General features: G+C 45.8%; 1 protein-coding gene across 1 annotated transcript in view; it reads left to right on the top strand.

Annotated features, from left to right (window-relative positions):
- The window catches only part of DNAH8 (dynein axonemal heavy chain 8), a 581,193-nt gene that overhangs the window by 499,766 nt on the left and 60,070 nt on the right, over window positions 1-21,357 (top strand). The window contains exons 79-81 of the mRNA XM_054024546.1: window positions 3,016-3,268; window positions 3,374-3,564; window positions 20,156-20,277. Coding sequence (XP_053880521.1) covers window positions 3,016-3,268; window positions 3,374-3,564; window positions 20,156-20,277 — 566 coding nt within the window. The remainder of the gene's footprint in view (window positions 1-3,015; window positions 3,269-3,373; window positions 3,565-20,155; window positions 20,278-21,357) is intronic.

Raw genomic sequence — 21,357 nt, 5'->3', positions numbered from 1 at the left:
TCTAGAATGTATTAACAGGAGTGTTTGTAAGATGTGGGAGATAATTGTTCTGCTGTACTCAATACTGGTAAAACCTCAGCAGGAATACTGTGTTCAAGCCTAGGCATCACACTTTAAGAAAGATGTGGACAAATTGGAGAAAGAGTGCAAAGGAGAGCAACAAAAAGATAAAGGGCTTAGAAAAGCTGACTTATGAGGAAAAATTTAAATAAATGGACATGTTTAGTCTTGAGAAAAGAAGACTAAGGAGGGACCTGATAACAGTTTTCAGATATGTTAAGGGCTGTTATAGAGGACAGTCATCAATTGTGCTCCACATCCAATGAAGGTAGGACAAGAAGTAGTTGGCTTAGTCTGCAGCAATGGAGATTTAGGTTAGTTACTCAGAAAAATGTTATAGCTATAAAGATAGGTAAGTACTGAATAGGTTACCAAAGGAGATTGTGGAGTCCTCTCATTGAATGTTTTTAAGAACAGGTTGATCCTGTCTCAACACAGGAGCTCTTGAAGTATATTCCACCCCTACATTTCTATGATTCTGTGATTGCTTCTCATTTTGATTGGCTTATTAGGTTACCTATGCACTCTCTACTGCTTGGGGTTCACTTGACTGGATGTCCCCACTCTTTAAATACCAGCACTCACCTAAGTGCATCTCTTTGCAAATCCAGCTTGTGACAAGTTCACAGAACCCAAAGTCCATTACAGCCATCATGCTTGTGTGTGCTTATGTTAGGAGATCCTGCTGTGACCTCTGGAAACAGATAAGGACCAAGTTCAGTCTTTCCAGAAGTCATTAGAATACAAAGAGCTACAGGTGTTTAGCAGAGCAAATACAGGCAAAGGAGTATTCCCAGGATGCATGCTGGTGCTGCATCAAAGACAAGGATCTAGGGCAGAATTACAAAAATCATACCTCTTCAATGCTCCTAGTACACTTGTATACTGTGAAATGCTTCCTCAGAATATTGAATCAAATTCAAGGTCTTGGGTCTTATCTTCAAGGTGCTGCATGGCCCAGGATATATAAAAGATTGCCTTAACCTCTGGGATGAACATTATCGTTGACAACTTCATTTCTCTGACACGATGGAACTTTCTACAGTAAGGTTAAACCTTGTCTGTTCAGGAGACAAGAACTTTCTCAGGAGCCATTTCTTTTTCCCTGCCTTCTCTAGCATAAGTAGATAGCTCTGTGTGTGTGTGTATGTGTGTGTGTGTGTGTGTGTGTGCGTGCGCGTGCACGCACGCGCCACATTGCTTACTGCACCAGTGGAAGGCATTCAGCTACTACAACGATAAGTGCAATATAAGAACTAGAATAGAATAGAATAGAATAGAATAGATTTTTGCCCAAGAGGCCACAACAAACTGCTCGTAAATGTTTGGACAGTTTGGTCCACAATGAAGCAGTCACCTTTGGAAACCACACAGGCAACCATGGATCCCAGCCAGGAGAAAATTCCCCTGGACACTTACAATCTCTTCAGCACTCCCTACAGCTAGTCAGAGACTCAACTGCAGACACCATTAGAGACTCAGCTGGAGAGCCAGGTTAACAATATTACAGAGAGGACCTCATCCAGTAAGTATTAAGTGCTACATTAAAATAATCTGTCACATTAGTATCTACTGAGGTGGATGTAGAAGCTTTCTTCAAGGCACTGGCTGAACATCACCATGTCTGATAGATATTACTACAACAAGCACCTTTAACATAAGGCAGGTATCTCTCAAGACTCTTCAGCCTTGTCATGAGATTCCACCTTCCTTCCATTCTTCCAAATGCATGCTCTGTAGTAGTTATACTGCTACTCCAGGTATAGTTGAACAGCTCCTTTCTCTTATACGAGTGTCCCATAAAAGGCTTCATAAGTCAGGAAAGCAGAGGGTAAGCTTGGCCTCCCAGAACAACAGCTGGAATCACCCCAGTAATGTCCATAGTGGTTTGGGAGCAAAAGTTCCTTTTTTCATTGCATAAAACATAAGTGAATTTCCAAAAATCCCAGGATTATTGACCTTTCCAGACTATGCACGTTAATGTTAGTGAACTTGCCAGAGTGATCAATGTGGCTTATGTGGAAAAATACCCCTTTCTGTTGATGAACTGCAAGACCCGATAGGATAATGGCCACATGTTTCTTCATGTTTTGGGGAACTTGCATGTTGTTGGTTCAACACTGAAGCTCTTGGGTAAGCTCTGCACAGCTTTCCATGAAAGTGACCTTCTGCATTCTGAAATTCTGCAGCCACTACTAGTTACACCAGGTCTGCAGTACTATCCTGTACCACCAGTTGGTTCTCATTGGCCAGGCCCAGAAGCAGCGCTCCACCAAGTGAAGTCAGTCCAGGAAAATGTCATACAGATATAATTTCCTGGTTTCATCCTCCTCTTCCTCTAGCAGTATCCACATAGCATCAGTCTTCCATCTTCTACTCAGCCACCCGCCTGCATGACTGCCTATATATCTGGAGCTCCCTGTTGGTACTAATGATGGTTAGGATTGCAGTGATTCCTCTGTGCTGTCTGACAGCAGCTCGAAACTGGAACAGTTTGAAAATAGCACTGGTTAGTGAAAACCAGGTGAATTATGGAATACCATTGACAGAATCATGGAAGTTTGACCCCAAGTTGCAGAAAGCCAGTTGGTTCTGGTAAGTATCCCACAATCCACAGCAATGAACAAACCTAGTCATGGAATACTGTATCCTCGAATATCTACCCAGAGTGCTGTGTAGATATTTCAAAAAGGGAGTACTTTGTGTGTGCTATGACTCACAAGGGATGTAGCTTAAGCCACTTTATACAAACCAGCGTGGAACTACATACTAAATACAAAATTTGGTATTTTGATTTTTGTATTTGTTTTGCTCGACCTGCATTTTTTAAAAGTTGTGAAACTCAATAAATCTTTTCAGTTTGAGGTAAATAACTTCAGTAATCTTCATTTTTGAGTTCTACATACAGGAAATTCTAAAATCTATTCTAAACATATTTCATATTTGCCCTTTTAGGTTCTTTAGTAGATGATGAATCTTTGATTGGTGTACTGCGAACAACTAAGCAGACAGCTGCTGAAGTATCTGAAAAGTTATATGTGGCAGCAGAAACTCAAGTGAAGATTAACACTGCACAAGAGGAATATCGACCTGCTGCTACACGAGGAAGCATTCTTTATTTTCTTATCACAGAAATGAGCATGGTCAATAACATGTACCAGACTTCACTGGCTCAGTTCCTAAAGTTATTTGATCAGTCCATGGCCAGGTAAGAATATATAGATTTCTCTATCTTTGAAATTTTTGTCTTTCCATTCCAGTTAATATTTATATTAATTACGTTATTGCTTTTTATTTTGTTTTCATACTTTAGATCTGAAAAGTCTCCTTTGCCTCAGAAAAGAATCTCAAATATTATTGAGTATCTTACGTTTGAAACTTTTACATATTCTGTCAGAGGCTTTTATGAATACCACAAATTTCTTTTTACCCTTCTTCTGACACTAAAAATTGATCTTCAGAGAGGACAGGTCAAACCCAAAGAGTTCCAAGCACTTATTAAAGGTAAAACATTAAAAAGGTGTTTGTATTTAAAATAATAATTATTTGAATTTCCTTTGGTGAGTTATTGGGCTTTTTAAAGTTAGAAATAGTAGACAGTAAACTTTGTTTTTATCTTCTGATTTACATTATTTCAAAGTGTGCTTTTAGGTGCACAGTTTCTACCATGATTCTTCACAACTGGGATTTGCCTGTTCCCTGTGGAATTCGAGGTGCTTCCCGGCTGTTGTGAGCAACTCCAAGATTAAGCTTCATCTTCCATTTTAGGCTATCAGAAGTTGTCTCTGGAACAAGATGGCAGTTCAGCTCTTCCCAACCAGCTTGTATAGTTTTTATTTGTTCCTCAGGGACTAGCAATCTCATTTTACCTCTGACTCCTCTGTCCCTCCCCTCGTATAGGAAATCACCAAAGCATTGAGGCTTTCCTCTACAGCAGCATAGTAGTCCTGCAAGCATCAAGCAAAGTCTACGAGGTACTGTATTTTTAAGACCATTTTTGAAGAGACCAGGAGCCCTAGGCATAGCTGCCCTGTGACTTAGTCAGCAAAGGGCTTCCTTTATGCTTTTCCCCTGTGCCTTTCATTGCCAGGGTTATATAGAAAATCAGAAAGGAGGAAGCAGAAGTGATCTTGGTGGTCCCACACTGGCCCAGGACTCCTTGATTTCTTGACCTTGTGAATATGTCAGTGGAGCCACCACTGTTCCTGAATCCAAGGCCAGATTGTTATCCCAGGGTCCAATTCTTCACCAGGATCCAAGCAAGTTAAATCTATCAGTTTGGGATTTGAGAGGAAGTTTCTAGAACCAAAGGGTTACTCTGTTAGTCTCATTGAAACTCCGTTAGCATGTAGGATTAAAATCAACAAACGGGGCTTACACAAGGATCTGGTCTAAATTCAAAGCTTGTTGTAGAGAGAGACATTCAGCATCCTGTAGCCAAAGTACCTCATGTTCTGGAATTTTTACAAGATGGTTTTGACATCAGTTTGCAGACTAATACCTTAAAAGTACATATTTCTGCACTGTTTGCAATTTTGAGTATATCCAGAAAAACTTCCATTTCCAACCAGAAGGACAAACTATTGCGTACTCCTAAATTGCATAGAGCTCCATCTTGGGATTTGAACATTGTGCTTGACACCTTAATTCAGGAGCCCTTTGAACCTGTAAAATCAGTTTCATTGTATTACTAGACTATCAAAATTACCTTTTTGATTGCTATCGCTTCACCAAGAAAAGTGTCAGAGTTGAGAGCTTTGTCAGTTGTTCCATCCTGCTGCATCTTTCACAAAGATAAAGTAGTTTTGAGAATGGATCCCATCTTTATTCCAAAAGTAAATTTAATTTTTCATCGAGCACAAGAATTCTCATTACCTTCTTTTTGTTCACATCCTTCTCACCCAAAGAAGCAGCTATGGCATTTACTGGATGTAAGGTAAGCTTTAAAGTGTTATCTGAAAACAAAAGAGAACATAAGAAAAACAGCAGCTTTACTGGTTGTATTTCAGCCAAGAAAAAGATGTGCTAATGCATCTAAATCATCAGACTCTCGCTGGACATGTTGATGCATTGCTGAGGTGTATAGAGCAAAAGAACTCAATCCTACAGAGCTCATTCAGTACAAAAAGTGGTTGTATTGTGGGCTGAGAAATGGCAGGCCCCTTACAGAGAAATCTGTAAAGCTGCAACTTGATCATAAGTTTATGAAGTTTTACAAGATAGATAGTCGTCAGCCACTGCAGCCTTTGGCAAGTAGGTCTTGCACACTGAGATGATTCCTTAGAGTAAGGGAATCCTTTTCTCTGACAAGTATCAGAGGGGTAGCAGTGTTAGTCTTGATCTGTAAAAAGCGACAAAGAGTCCTATGGCACCTTATAGACTAACAGACGTATTGAAGCATAAGCTTTCGTGGGTGAATACCCACTTCGTCAGACGCAGCATCTGACGAAGTGGATATTCACCCACGAAAGCTTATGCTCCAATATGTCTGTTAGTCTATAAGGTGCCACAGGACTCTGTGTCACTTTCTCTGACAGACATTTTTGTCATTTCCTTGCTGACAAAATCTCACACTGAGACTTCATGGACCTAGCTCTGAGAGAGAATGGGAGAATTTGTGGTTTCTTAGCTGAAAAGTTCTTCTTCAAAGAGATCAGTCCACAGATCCAGCACTTCCCTGAAAAAGGGAGATCTGTGAAACTTATTTTTACAAGGTGCTGATGCAGGACAAGAGATTCATTTTGTGTTTCACATCCAGAGGGGCTAGCTTTGGAAGCATCTCAAAACTAAGAGGTGGGGGTCTCCAGAAGGTGGGGACTAGTCCCTCATCAGCTGTTCAGTCAGCTTTGATTCTGCCCCCTAAAGCCACAGATGTATCCCTTCAAATAAAGGAAAATTTGCAGGTAAGTAATCATAAATTTTCCCTTTCTGGTGGCCTAAAGTGGAGGATGGCAGTAGTTTTAGAGCCCCTGAGCAACAAACACTGGAATACCTTCAAATTTTACAGAGAAAAAGCATTGCACATTTGTGGAAAATCAAGGAAGAAGCTGCTAACAAAAAGGAAATCACGGTAAGAAATTGTATACTGTATCCTGATCCCTCTCCCAACCTGTAACAATTGGTTGTACCACTTTTCCTTCAGTTACATGTCAGATAAGGAGGGTCGAGTATCTCCTGGCTATCTGGGCCTTATGTTGATCTTAATGCAGGATTAGGCTCTTCAGGATGGTCTTTCTTCTACCTTTGCAAATTTCTTCCTCCTTCCCAGGTTTTCCAGTAAACTCTGATGGATTAGTTGGTTAATGTTTGTACTGTTCTTTGAACATGTAAGCACTGCTGGTGAAGGATTGTTTTTGACATTACAAGATTCCATTTTACCGTTACTTCTATACTAGTCGCAAAAAGGACTGCCTTGAGAGAAGTTCTTCATAAAGGAATCTTTCTCTTCTTACAAGTCAATGCAAAATAATCTACACTGCATCATCATAGATGAAAGGGAAGTTAATTTATTCATAAGAATTTCCTGTGCACTAAAATAATCCAGAATCAGGAAATAATGTTAGGGCAATAAATCATTTTGTAATAAAATAAATTTTCAAAACAGCAAGGTACCCTCCTGTAAAAATTAAGAAAACTGATTGTAAATTCTAGATCTGAAGGATTGTGATATGGATCTAAGAATATGTCCTATATATGAACAAATATTTCAAGTTAATTATACAAAATTAATGTTTAAAACTAAGTCAATTGTCTTTACAGCTGGTGTCAGCTCTGACTGTGTACACATACTGCTCCACTTTGGTTGTGATAGTAGCTACATTATATTGTAGTGAGTATATAATAGTCACACTTGAAAAGTTTCTTTCATTTTGAAAGATTCTATTTGTTTCAAAGAACAGTTCCCTTTCTTAACATAGGTGATATCTCAAAACAGAGAAAACTTCTTAAGTGCAACCACTATATATTCTCATTCAAGAGGTTTAACAAGGATAACATTTTTGATTACTCATCAGTAACAGTACATGTTTCTTTAGGACTTAGCAGGAGGTTCTCAGATTTAAGGGTGAGAGCTTCCAAATTTAATAATTTCATACTGTGTTACCAACATATACTTTTAAACTGAACTGGTGAATGTATTAAAGGGGTCCCTGCATTCAGAAAATGAGATATAGAAATTTAATCTGCAAGTGAGCATCTTGGAGGAGTGAACATAGCTGCTCACATTTAAAACATGTAGAAATCTTAGGCCTGGTCTACACTAGGCGTTTATGTCGAAGTTAGCGCTGTTACATCGAATTAACCCTGCACCCGTCCACACCGCGAAGGTATTTAGTTCGATATAGAGGTCTCTTTAATTCGACTTCTGTACTCCTCCCCGACGAGGGGAGTAGCGCTAAATTCGACATGGCCATGTCGAATTAGGCTAGGTGTGGATGGAAATCGACGCTAATAGCTCCGGGAGCTATCCCACAGTGCACCACTCTGTTGACGCTCTGGACAGCAGTACGAGCTCGGATGCTCTGAACAGCCACACAGGAAAAGCCCCGGGAAAATTTGAATTTGAATTCCTTTTCCTGTCTGGCCAGTTTGAATCTCATTTCCTGTCTGGACATTGTGGCGAGCTCAGCAGCACTGGCAATGATGCAGAGCTCTCCAGCAGTGATGGCCGTGCAATCTCAGAATAGAAAGAGGGCCCCAGCATGGACTGATCGGGAAGTCTTGGATCTCATCGCTGTGTGGGGTGATGAGTCCGTGCTTTCCGAGCTGCGCTCCAAGAAACGGAATGCAAAGATCTACGAGAAGATCTCTAAAGACATGTCAGAGAGAGGATACAGCCGGGATGCAACGCAGTGCCGCGTGAAAATCAAGGAGCTGAGACAAGGCTACCAGAAGACCAAAGAGGCAAACGGACGCTCCGGATCCCATCCCCAGACATCCCGTTTCTACGAGGCACTGCATTCCATCCTAGGTGCGGCCGCCACCACTACCCCACCAGTGACCGTGGACTCTGAGGATGGGATATTGTCCACGGCCGGATCCTCGGACATGTTAGCGGACGGGGAAGATGAGGAAGGAGAAGAGGTGGACGAGGCAGTCGACAGCACTCACAACGCTGGTTTCCCCGACAGCCAGGATCTCTTCATCACCCTTACAGAGATCCCCTACCAACCGTCCCCAGCCGTTACCCCGGACACAGAATCTGGGGAAGGATCAGCCAGTAAGTGTTGTAAACATCTAAACATTTATTTTTAACAGAACAGGAATATTAACAATTAAAAAAATGGGTTTCTCATGATTAGTTTGCCCTAGGCGCTTAACGGTTCAGTCATGGGCAGTGCAACTATTGAAAAAAAAATCTAGCAATGTCCAGTTTTGCATGATTGTCCTGCCCAAGCCGCTCTACTGTTTAGTCACTGCTACAGCAGCTAGAGTAAAATGCGGTCTATATGTCCGGGGATGGAGCAGAAATCCTCCTGTGACATCTCAAGGAAGCTCTCCTGGAGGTAATTGGAAATCCGTTGCATTAGGTTCCTGGGGAGAGCGGCCTTATTGGGTCCTCCGTAGTACGACACGTTGCCGCGCCACGAGACAAGCAAGTACTCGGGAATCATTGCTCTGCACAGCAGGGCGGCATACGGCCCTGGTCTTTGGAGGCTTTCCCGGAGCATTCTCTCTTTCTCGCTGTCAGAGATCCTCATGAGGGTGATGTCGCTCATGGTGACCTGCTTTGAATGAGGTAGGGGAATGTTAGTGTTGGGACTGCTTTACCGTTCCTTTACAGAACTGTAACCGCTGGTTTGCAGCCACGCGGTGGAGGCGGGAGAGGGGCAGCCGAAAGGGATCGTTCCCGGGGACAGCCGCGAGGGTGTGGGACAGGAGCAGAGTTCCTGCTTGCCGGATTGCTGGCAGCAGGGACCGACATTGATTTCAATGTGAAATGAGGCCATTGCTAATATTAAAGTTTTAAGCTGCCACGAGTCTACGGCTTACCATGTCTGCCTGCAACAGAAATTCCGTTGTCCTGACACGGTTCTCAAATGTGCTGTGCAAGACCCCAGGCACTGAATGCGAAGGCCGAGAATTCGACCTTGTGCTGAGTGCGCATGTGATAGGTGCTGTGCATGGTCTTGTTCACAGAGAAAGACTATGTTCTTTGTTCACAACTACATTTATCTTTCTGAGGAATTCACTCCCTTTTTCCCATTCCCACAGCCCCATCTGTGACTGTCTCACAACCTAGCCTGGCATCACACTCCCAGAGGCTAGCGAGGATTAGGCATAGGAAGAAGAGGACACGGGAGGACATGTTCTCAGAGCTTATGGCCTGCTCCCGAGCCCAGGCAGCACAGCAGACCCAGTGGCGGGAGAACTTGTCCCAAATGCAGCAAGCAAACATGGATCGGGAGGAGAGGTGGCGGCAGGAAGACCAGCAGGCGACTCAAACCCTGCTTGGACTACTGAGGGAGCAAACGGACACGCTCCGGCGCCTTGTGGATGTTCTGCAGGAGGACAGAGCCCCACTGCAGTCCATCTCTAACCGCCCTCCCCCGCCACCAAGTCCCATACCCCCCTCACCCAAAGTGCACAGAAGGAGAGGCGGCAGAGTCCACGCCAACTCTCACTCCACCCCTGCAGAGAGCTCTAGTAGCAGAAGGCTCTCATTCCCCAAAATTTGACAAGTTCTTTCCTTCCCGCCTGACACAAGCCCCCGTCCAAGTTTCACCTCCCAGTTCCATGTGTAGTTGATAATAAAAAATATGTTTCTGTTAACTAATGTTTCCATCATGTTCTTTTGGAGGAGGGGGGGAAAGGGGGATGGTAATTGGACAGGACAGTCACCTTTGGCAGGGTACATAGGCGGGGGCAGGTACAGCAGCAGGGCACATACACAGTGCAGTGACTAGTTGCCCTGGTCAGTCTGGGAGGTGGTTTTCATGTTCTGTAGTGGGGGGTGGGTTGCTCTGTGACTTTGTGGCGGGGGAGGGCAGTTACAGATCTTAAGCGGCGGTCCTTATGCAGGATCACAGAGCCACACAGCAGGAGATCTGTAACCGTCCTCCCCCTGCCACAAAGTCACATAGCCCCCCCATACACACAGTCCCGATCAGGAGGGGTGACAGGCTCCGTTGAAAGAACCAGCCCACCACAGCGGAGCCTGTCAATCCTTGAGTTTAGAAGCTTTCTTTGCGTCACTACACTACACCCGCTCCGCACCACAATCCACGTCCCAGTTTTAAAAAATTCCCGCGAAAACAGTAGTAAAGAAAACGGTGTTCATTAACAAAGTAGAACTGATTTTATTTCGAAACGTGTGTTGGAAGGGGGGGAGAAGGGGGTATGTAACTGGAGAGGATAGTCAACATTAACTGGGTAAAGAAACGGGGGCAGGTTCGGCTTCTCTGTACACAAACTTTACAGTCACAGGTTACCCTGCTCACTCAGGAACTTAGCTTTCAAAGCCTCCCGGATGCACAGCGCGTCCCACTGGTCTCTTCTAATCGCCCGGCTGTCTGGCTGTGCGTAATCAGAAGCCAGGCTATTTTCCTCAACCTCCCACCCCGCCATAAAGGTCTCCCCCTTGCTCTCACAGAGATTGTGGAGCACACAGCAAGCTGCTATAACAATGGGGATATTGGTTTCGCTGAGATCACAGCGAGTCAGCAAGCTTCTCCATCTCCCCTTGAGACGGCCAAAAGCACACTCCACCACCATTCTGCACTTGCTCAGCCGGTAGTTGAAGAGTTCTTTTTCACTGTCCAGGGCGCCAGTATAGGGCTTCATGAGCCAGGGCATTAGCGGGTAGGCTGGGTCCCCGAGGATGACTATTCATAGATTCATAGATTCTAGGACTGGAAGGGACCTCGAGAGGTCATCGAGTCCAGTCCCCTGCCCGCATGGCAGGACCAAATACTGCCTAGACCATCCCTAGTAGACATTTATCTAACCTACCCTTAAATATCTCCAGAGACGGAGATTCCACAACCTCCCTAGGCAATTTGTTCCAGTGTTTAACCACCCTGACAGTTAGGAACTTTTTCCTAATGTCCAATCTAGACCTCCCTTGCTGCAGTTTAAACCCATTGTTTCTGGTTCTATCCTTAGAGGCTAAGGTGAACAAGTTCTCTCCCTCCTCCTTATGACACCCTTTTATATACCTGAAAACTGCTATCATGTCCCCTCTCAGTCTTCTCTTTTCCAAACTAAACAAACCCAATTCTTTCAGCCTTCCTTCATAGGTCATGTTCTCAAGACCTTTAATCATTCTTGTTGCTCTTCTTTGGACCCTTTCCAGTTTCTCCACATCTTTTTTAAAATGCGGCGCCCAGAACTGGACACAATACTCCAGCTGAGGCCTAACCAGAGCAGAGTAGAGCGGAAGAATGACTTCTCGTGTCTTGCTCACAACACACCTGTTAATGCATCCCAGAATCATGTTTGCTTTGTTTGCAACAGCATCACACTGTTGACTCATATTTAGCTTGTGGTCCACTATAACCCCTAGATCCCTTTCTGCCGTACTCCTTCCTAGACAGTCTTTTCCCATTCTGTATGTGTGAAATTGATTTTTCCTTCCTAAGTGGAGCACTTTGCATTTGTCTTTGTTAAACTTCATCCTGTTTAACTCAGACCATTTCTCCAATTTGTCCAGATCATTTTGAATTATGACCCTGTCCTCCAAAGTAGTTGCAATCCCTCCCAGTTTGGTATCATCCGCAAACTTAATAAGCGTACTTTCTATGCCAATATCTAAGTCGTTGATGAAGATATTGAACAGAGCCGGTCCCAAAACAGACCCCTGCGGTACCCCACTCGTTACGCCTTTCCAGCAGGATTGGGAACCATTAATAACAACTCTCTGAGTACGATTATCCAGCCAGTTATGCACCCACCTTATAGTAGCCCCATCTAATTTGTATTTGCCTAGTTTATCGATAAGAATATCATGCGAGACCGTATCAAATGCCTTACTAAAGTCTAGGTATACCACATCCACCGCTTCACCCTTATCCACAAGGCTCGTTATCCTATCAAAGAAAGCTATCAGATTGGTTTGACATGATTTGTTCTTCACAAATCCATGCTGGCTATTCCCTATCACCTTACCACCTTCCAAGTGTTGGCAGATGATTTCCTTAATTACTTGCTCCATTATCTTCCCTGGCACAGAAGTTAAACTAACTGGTCTGTAGTTACCTGGGTTGTTTTTAGTTCCCTTTTTATAGATGGGCACTATATTTGCCCTTTTCCAGTCTTCTGGAATCTCTCCCGTCTCCCATGACTTTCCAAAGATAATAGCTAGAGGCTCAGATACCTCCTCTATTAGCTCCTTGAGTATTCTAGGATGCATTTCATCAGGCCCGGGTGACTTGCAGGCATCTAACTTTTCTAAGTGATTTTTAACTTGTTCTTTTTTTATTTTATCCGCTAAACCTACCCCCTTCCCATTAGCATTCACTATGTTAGGCATTCCTTCAGACTTCTCGGTGAAGACCGAAACAAAGAAGTCATTAAGCATCTCTGCCATTTCCAAGTTTCCTGTTACTGTTTCTCCCTCTTCACTAAGCAGTGGGCCTACCCTGTCTTTGGTCTTCCTCTTGCTTCTAATGTATTGATAAAAAGTCTTCTTGTTTCCTTTTATTCCCGTAGCTAGTTTGAGCTCATTTTGTGCCTTTGCCTTTCTAATCTTGCCCCTGCATTCCTGTGTTGTTTGCCTATATTCATCCTTTGTAATCTGTCCTAGTTTCCATTTTTTATATGACTCCTTTTTATTTTTTAGATCGTGCAAGATCTCGTGGTTAAGCCAAGGTGGTCTTTTGCCACATTTTCTATCTTTCCTAACCAGCGGAATAGCTTGCTTTTGGGCCCTTAATAGTGTCCCTTTGAAAAACTGCCAACTCTCCTCAGTTGTTTTTCCCCTCAGTCTTGATTCCCATGGGACCTTACCTATCAGCTCTCTGAGCTTCCCAAAATCTGCCTTCCTGAAATCCATTGTCTCTATTTTGCTGTTCTCCCTTCTACCCTTCCTTAGAATTGCAAAGTCTATGATTTCATGATCACTTTCACCCAGGCTGCCTTCTACTTTCACATTCTCAACGAGTTCCTCCCTATTTGTTAAAATCAAGTCTAGAACAGCTTCCCCCCTAGTAGCTTTTTCAACCTTCTGAAATAAAAAGTTGTCTCCAATGCAGTCCAAGAATTTGTTGGATAGTCTGTTCCCCGCTGTGTTATTTTCCCAACATATATCCGGATAGTTGAAGTCCCCCATCACCACCAAGTCTTGGGCTTTGGATGATTTTGTTAGTTGCTTGAAAAAAGCCTCATCCACCTCTTCCACCTGGTTAGGTGGCCTGTAGTAGACGCCTAGCATGACATCTCCCTTGTTTTTTGCCCCTTTAAGCCTAACCCAGAGACTCTCAACACTTCCGTCTCCTATGTCCATCTCTACCTCTGTCCAAGTGTGTACATTTTTAATATATAAGGCAACACCTCCTCCCTTTTTCCCCTGTCTATCCTTCCTGAGCAAGCTGTACCCATCCACACCAACATTCCAATCATGTGTATTATCCCACCAAGTTTCAGTGATGCCAACAATGTCATAGTTGTATTTATTTATTAGTACTTCCAGTTCTTCCTGCTTATTCCCCATACTTCTCGCATTTGTATATAGGCATCTAAAATACTGGTTTGATCTTTCCTCCCAGTTTTTTCCTGACTCTCCTTTCTCTCTGCCAATATAGCCCACACTCCCTCTTGTTTCCGACTCATTTCCCCGGTCTCCATGTTCCCCACTTACCTGACTATAGGCATCTCCACATCCCCAACAGTTATTTTGTGGTCCGGGAAGTAAATACCTTGCTGCAGCCGTCTAAACAGACCAGAGTTCCTGAAAACACGAGCGTCATGAACCTTGCCCGGCCATCCGACGTAGATGTTTGTAAAACGTCCCCTGTGGTCCACCAGTGCTTGCAGCACCATGGAAAAGTAGCCCTTTCTGTTAATGTACTGGCTGGCCTGGTGGTCCGGTGCCAGGATAGGGATGTGAGTTCCATCTATGGCCCCACCGCAGTTTGGGAATCCCATCGCTGCAAAGCCATCTATGATCGCCTCCACGTTTCCCAGGGTCACTACCTTTGGCAGCAGTACATCAACGATTGCCTTGGCTACTTGCATCACAACAACCCCCACAGTAGATTTGCCCACCCCAAACTGGTTCGCGACTGACCGGTAGCTGTCTGGCGTTGCAAGCTTCCAGAGGGCTATGGCCACTCGCTTCTGGACAGTCAGGGCTACTCGCATCCGGGTGTCATTGCGCTTCAGGGCAGGGGACAGCAACTCACAAAGTTCCAGGAAAGTTCCCTTCCGCATGCGAAAGTTTCGCAGCCACTGGGATTCATCCCAGACCTGCAGCACTATGCGGTCCCACCACTCAGTGCTTGTTTCCCGTGCCCAGAATCTCCTTTCCACGGCATCAACATGACCCATTGCGACCGTGATGTCCTCGGCGCTGGGTCCCCTGCTTTCTGAGAGGTCTGTGCTACTCTCAGACTTCAGGCCATCACCGCGGTGACGTAGCCTCCTCGCCTGACTTATCTGCATCTGCCTCAGGGAAAGGTGTATGATAAGCTGCGAGGCGTTGAGAGCGGCCACAACTGCAGCGATGGTCGCAGTGTGCTCCATGCTCGCAGTGCTGTGGCGTCCGCGCTGTCACTGACTAGAAAAGTGCGCGAACTGATTTCCCGCCGGCGCTTTCAGGGAGGGAGGGCGGGAGTGATGGACGGATGACGACAGTTACCCAAAAGCACCCTGGACACATTTTTTTTACCCAGAAGGCATTTGCGGCTCCACCCAGAATTCCAATGGGCAGCGGGGACTCCGGGAACTGTGGGATAGCTGCCCACAGTGCACAGCTTCCAATGTCGACGCTTTCCCCGTTAGTGTGGACTCACAAAGTCGAATTACTGTCCTTAGTGTGGACACACACGTTCGACTTTGCAATATCGATTCCAAAAATTCGATTTAAGTAAAATCGAACTACTCTCGTAGTGTAGACAAGGCCTTAGGGTATGTCTACACTACGAGAGTAGTTCGATTTTACTTAAAGCGAATTTGTGGAACCGATATTACAAAGTCGAACGTGTATATCCACACTAAGGACAGTAATTTGACTTTGTGAGTCCACACTAACGGGGCAAGCATCGACATTGGAAGCAGTTCACTGTGGGCAGCTATCCCACAGTTCCCGCAGTCCCTGCTGCCCATTGGAATTCTGGGTCGAGCCCCCAATGCCTGCTGGGGAAAAAAATGTGTTGAGGGTGGTTTTGGGTAACTGTCGTCATTCAACCGTCACTCCCGCCCTCCCTCCGTGAAAGCGCCAGCGGGCAATCAGTTCGCACACTATTCTGGTGATTGACAGCACGGACGCCACAGCACTGCAAGCATGGAGCCTGCTGCGATCATCGCTGCAGTTATGGCCGTTGTCAACACCTCGCACCTTATCAGCCACCTTTTTCAGAGGCAGATGCTGAGAAATCGGGCGAGGAGGATATGGCAGCGCGGTGAGGACATGAAGTCTGAGAGGGGCACAGACCTGTCACAAAGCACGGGACCCTGCGCCGTGGACATCATGGTGGCCATGGGTCATGTTGATGCTGTGGAACGGCGATTCTGGGCCCGGGAAACAAGCACGGACTGGTGGGACCACATAGTGCTGCAGGTCTGGGATGAATCCCAGTGGCTGCGAAACTTTTGGATGTGTAAGGGAACGTTCCTGGAACTTTGTGAGTTGCTGTCCCCTGCCCTGAAGCGCAAGGACACCCGGATGCGAGGAGCCCTGACTGTCCAGAAGCGAGTGGCCATAGCCCTCTGGAAGCTTGCAACGCCAGACAGCTACTGGTCAGTCGCGAATCACTTTGGATTGGGCAAATCTACCGTGGGTGTTGCTGTGATGCAAATAGCCAACGCAATCGTTGAGCTACTGCTCTCAAAGTTAGTGACCTTGGGAAATGTGCAGGTGATCATAGATGGCTTCGCTGCGATGGGATTCCCAAACTGCGGTGGGGCTATAGATGGAACTCACATCCCTATCCTGGGACCAGCCCACCAGGCCAGCCAGTACATTAACCGAAAGGGCTACTTTTCAATGGTGCTGCAAGCACTGGTGGACCATAGGGGACGTTTTACCAACATCAACATCGGATGGCCGGGCAAGGTTCATGATGCTCGCGTTTTCAGGAACTCTGGTCTGTTTAGACGGCTGCAGGAAGATATTTACTTCCCGGACCACAAAATAATTGTTGGGGATGTGGAGATGCCTATAGTCATCCTTGGGGACCCAGCCTACCTGCTAATGCCCTGGCTCATGAAGCCCTATACAGGCGCCCTGGACAGTGAAAAAGAACTCTTCAACTACCAGCTGAGCAAGTGCAGAATGGTGGTGGAGTGTGCTTTTGGACATCTGAAGGGGAGATGGAGAAGCTTACTGACTCGCTCTGATCTCAGCGAAACCAATATCCCCATTGTTATTGCAGCTTGCTGTGTGCTCCACAATCTCTGTGAGAGCAAGGGGGAGACGTTTATGGTGGGGTGGGAGGTTGAGGCAAATCGCCTGGCTGCTGATTACGCCCAGCCAGACAGCCGGGCGATTAGAAGAGCCCAGCGGGACGCGCTGTGCATCCGGGAAGCTTTGAAAGCTAGGTTCCAGAGTGAGCAGGGTAACCTGTGACTATTAAGTTTGTTTAAAGAAGTTGAAGTTGCCCCCGTTTCTTTACCCAGTTAATGTTGACTATCCTCTCCAGTTACCAACCCTCTTCCCCCCCTTCCAACACACCTTTAAAAATAAAATAAATGAAACTTTGTTCATTAACACCGTTTTCTTTATTAAGGCTTTCGTGGTAAAGTGTTGAAACTGGGATGCAGACTGTGGTGGGGAGCGGGTGTAGTGATGGGATGGAACGGACACTTCTAAACTCGAGGAATGACAGGCTCCTGCTCCTAGAGCGGTCCACAGTGGTGGACTGGTTGTTTCAACGGAGCCTGCCACCCCTCTTTTTCAGGACTCTGTGTGTGGGGGCTATGTGACTTTGTGGCGGGGGAGGGCGGTTACAGATCCCCTGCTGCGTGGCTGTGTCATCCAGGCTAAGGACCGCTGCATAAGATCTGTAACCACCCTCCCCCGCCACAAACTCAAATAGCCCCCCCACACAGAACATGAAAACCACCTCCCATACTGACCAGGGTGCCTAGTGACTGCAATGTGTGTGTGACCTTCTGCTGAACCTGCCTCCGTGTCTGTACCCTGGTAAAGGTGACCGTCCTCTCCAATTACCAACCCCCTTCCCCCACTTCAAACACACTGTCTTCTAAAAGAACATGACGGAAACAGTAATTAACAGAAACGTATTTTTTATTAACAACAACACAGGGGATGAAACTGGGACGGGGGCTTGGGTGAAGTGCTTTTGGAGTGAAGGAAAGGACTTATCAAATCTTTGGGAATGAGAGCCTTCTGTTACTTGAGCAGTCTGCAGGGGTGGCATGACTGTTTTCACGGTCCCTGCCACCCCTCCTTCTTGGGACTTTGGGTGAGGGGGGGATGGGACTTTGTGGGGGGGAGGGCGGTTAGAGATAGAGTGCAGTGGGGCTCTGTCCTCCTGCCTCCGGTCCTGCAGAACATCTACAAGACACCGGCGCGTGTCCGTTTGCTCCCTCATTAGTCCAAGCAGCGTTTGAGTCGCCTGCTGGTCTTCCTGCCGCCACCTGTCCTCCCGTTCGCTGTGTGATCACTGGTATTGCGACATGTTCTCCCTCCACTGGGTCTGCTGTGCTGCCTTGGCTTGGGAGCAGCCCATAAGTTCTGAGAACATCTCGTCCAGTGTCCTTTTCTTTTGTCACCTGATCTGCGCCAGCCTCTGGGAGGGGGATGCCGGGGTAGCTCGGGAGACACTCGTAGCTGTGGGATGGGAAAAAGGGAGTGAATTCCTCAGAAAGATACAGTTTTGCGAACAATGAATATAGTCTTTCTCTGTGAACAAGACCATGCACAGCACCTATCACATGCGCACTCAGTACAAGGTCGAATTTTCAGCCTTCCCATTGAGTGCCTGGGGTCTTGCTGTACAGATCACACAAGCGGGGCCGGACAACGGAATTCGGCTAGCAGGCGGACATGGTAAGCCGTAGACTTTTGGCTGCTTAAAGCTTAATTTATAGCAGTGCCCTTCTTTCACGTTCCAAGCAATGCTCCTAGCATTGGCCAGTTCCTGCTGCCGGCAATCCGGACAGCATGAACTCTGCCCCTGTCCCACCCCCCTCGCGGCTGTCCCTGGGAAATATCCCTGCATGCTGCCTGTCATGCTTCCACCACGTGGCTGTAAATGGCCGGTTACAGTTATATAAAGGAACAGGCAATCAGTCCCAATACTAACATTCCCCTAATTCAAAGCAGGTAACCATGAGTGATATCACTCTGATGAGGATTTCGGAGACCGAGAAAGACCGCATGCTGCGTGAATGCTAGCAAGCACCAGAGCCGTATGCCACCATGCTTTGCGAGGCAATGATCCCGGAGTACTTGCTGCTAGCCTGGCGCGGTAAAGTTTCCTACCATGAAGGACACAATAAGGACGCTGTCCCCAGGAACCTGATGCAAAGGCTTTCACAATACCTCCAGGAGACCTTCGTGGAGATGTCCCAGGAGGATTTCTGCTCTATCCCCGGACATATTGACCGAATTTTACTGTAGCTGCACTGGCAAGGACTAAAAACTAAAGCGCCTAGGGCAAACTAATCATGAAAAACCAGACATGTTGACAAACTTTTCCAGTAGCTGCACTGGCAAGGACTAGAAACTAAAGCGCCTAGGACATACTAATCATGAAAAACCTATTGTTAAGATACCATTCCTATTCTGCTCAAAATAAATGTTTAAAACACTTACCTACTGATGTTTCCCCTGACTCACAGTCTGGGTTACCGCCTTGGGAGGGTTGGTAGGGGATCTCCGTGAGAGTGATGAAGAGATCCTGGCTGTTGGGGAAATCAGCGTTGAAAGCGCTGGTGACTGCCTCGTCCTCCTCATCTCCTTCCTCATCTTCCCCGTCTGCGAACATCTCAGAGGAAGCGGCCGTGGACAATACCCCATCATCAGAGTCCACGGACAGTGGTGGGGTAGTGGTGGCGGCCACACCTAGAATGGAATGCAGTGCTTCATAGAAACAGCATGTCTGGGGCTGGGATTCGGAGAGTCCGTTTGACTCTTTGGTCTTCTGGTACCCTTGTCTCAGCTCCTTGATTTTCACGTGGCAGTGCATTGCATCCTGGCTGTATCCTCTCTCCATCATGGCTTTGGAGATCTTCTCGTAGATCTTCGCATTCCGTTTTTCCGATCGCAGCTCCGAAAGCACGGACTTATCGCCCCACACAGCGATCAGATCCAAGACTTCCCAATTAGTCCATGCTGGGGCCCTCTTTCTATTCTGCGATTGCATGGTCACCTCTGCTGGAGAGCTCTGCATCGTTGCCAGTGCTGCTGAGCTCGCCACGATGTCCAAACAGGAAATGAGATTCAAACTGGCCAGACAGGAAAAGGAATTCAATTTTTCCCGAGGCTTTTCCTGTGTGGCTGGTCAGAGCATCCGAGCTCGGACTGCTGTCCAGAGCGTCAACAGAGTGGTGCACTGTGGGATAGTTCCTGGAGCTATTAGCGTCAAATTACATCCACACCTACCCTAATTCGACATGGCCATGTCGAATTTAGCGCTACTCCCCTCATCGGGGAGGAGTACAGAAATCGATTTAAAGAGACCTCTATGTCGAAATAAATAGCTTCGTTGTGTGGACGGGTGCAGGGTTAATTTGAGTTAACGCTGCTAAATTCGACATAACCTCCTAGTGTAGACCAGGCCTCAGAGAAGATGAAGATGTGAGCAGAAAAATTCTCTATCCCTTTTTTCCTCCTCCACTGCCATAATAATTCTCTGAGTTCTAAAGCATAGCTTGTATTGTTTACTGGCATTCCTATAGTATTTCAGCACAATGGAACAGAAATATCAAGCATGATTCATGTGTATTTCATCACAACAATATTTTGTTCCAGGAGGTGCAGCGCTGGATCTAAAAGCTTGCCCTCCCAAACCATTCCGGTGGATTCTTGACATGACATGGCTGAATCTGGTGGAACTGAGCAAACTTCCACAATTTGCAGAAATTATGAATCAGGTGTTGTTGTTGTCGTTACACTTATTTATCTTTCTTGTATTAATATCCAAAGGTCCCAATCAGGATTGGGGTCCCATTGTCGTAGATGCTGTATAGACCCCCTAAGACATGATCACTACCCTGAAGAACTTATCTTCTAAAAAGACAAAAATAGAAGAGGGCTGGGAAAAGGGGGCCCAACATAGAAGCAAAGTGATATGAATGGTGATGGGCACATTGATTCTATGTCTTTCCTTTTTCAAAAAATATTCATTTATTTTTATTTATTTTTAATATTTTTGTATATGCGGTGTAAAGATGGAGTGAGAGGGTATAGGAACAAGGGATTAGGGGTAAAGAAAGTAATGGAAGGAGGGACATAAGGGATGAATGTCAGAGGAAAGAAGAAGAGAGGAGGAGGAAGGAAGGGGATCATGGAGGCAAGAAGTATGAATCTAGCAGTGAAGGGACTATAGGGAGATGTGGAAGGTTGTTAGGGCAAACAGAAAATGTTGTAGAGAATTCAAATTTTAGAAAACAGTCTGCTATCTTCGCTGATGTCTTCAGGCTGTGAAGATCTGAGGTGGAGATGGGGACCTTTCCCTGTCCTGGTGCTACTGCTAACATTTGTTTCTGGGAAAGTACCTGCTGTGCCTAGAAGGCTTGCTTCATGCCCAGAATGTCATGCTGAGGCAGGATAGTGTCTGGTGCCATTAGTGGGGATGTCCAGCCCTATAGTTCAAGATGAGGGGATGCAGGGATCCTTTCCCCACTACTGCTACTTCTAGATGTGGCTCAGAAACAAATATTTAATATTACAAACAGAGAGAGATTAATTCAGAGTTCAATTATTTGGTTATAAGATCTGCATTTCTCTGGTTTACTTGGTAGTTAGGCTAAGATTCCACATACAGCTATTTGTGAGCTGTTGTTAAACTTCTAGTTCCAGGCAATGCTGGATTGGGAGGGATCCCTATAAGGAGAAGAGTTATGCACATTTGCTCCTCACTCCTCCTGTCTGTATGAGTTGTGAGTGAGCAAGCTGTGCTCCCCCAGCCTCATGGAGATATAGTACTTCTGAAGTTTGAGACTGTCCAAGGC

The sequence above is a fragment of the Malaclemys terrapin genome, chromosome 3 (assembly GCF_027887155.1).
Source record: "Malaclemys terrapin pileata isolate rMalTer1 chromosome 3, rMalTer1.hap1, whole genome shotgun sequence".
NCBI classification, from domain to species: domain Eukaryota; kingdom Metazoa; phylum Chordata; order Testudines; family Emydidae; genus Malaclemys; species Malaclemys terrapin.
The sequence above is the reverse complement of the archived record's forward strand: the minus strand, read 5'-3'. Positions and strand labels throughout refer to the sequence as shown.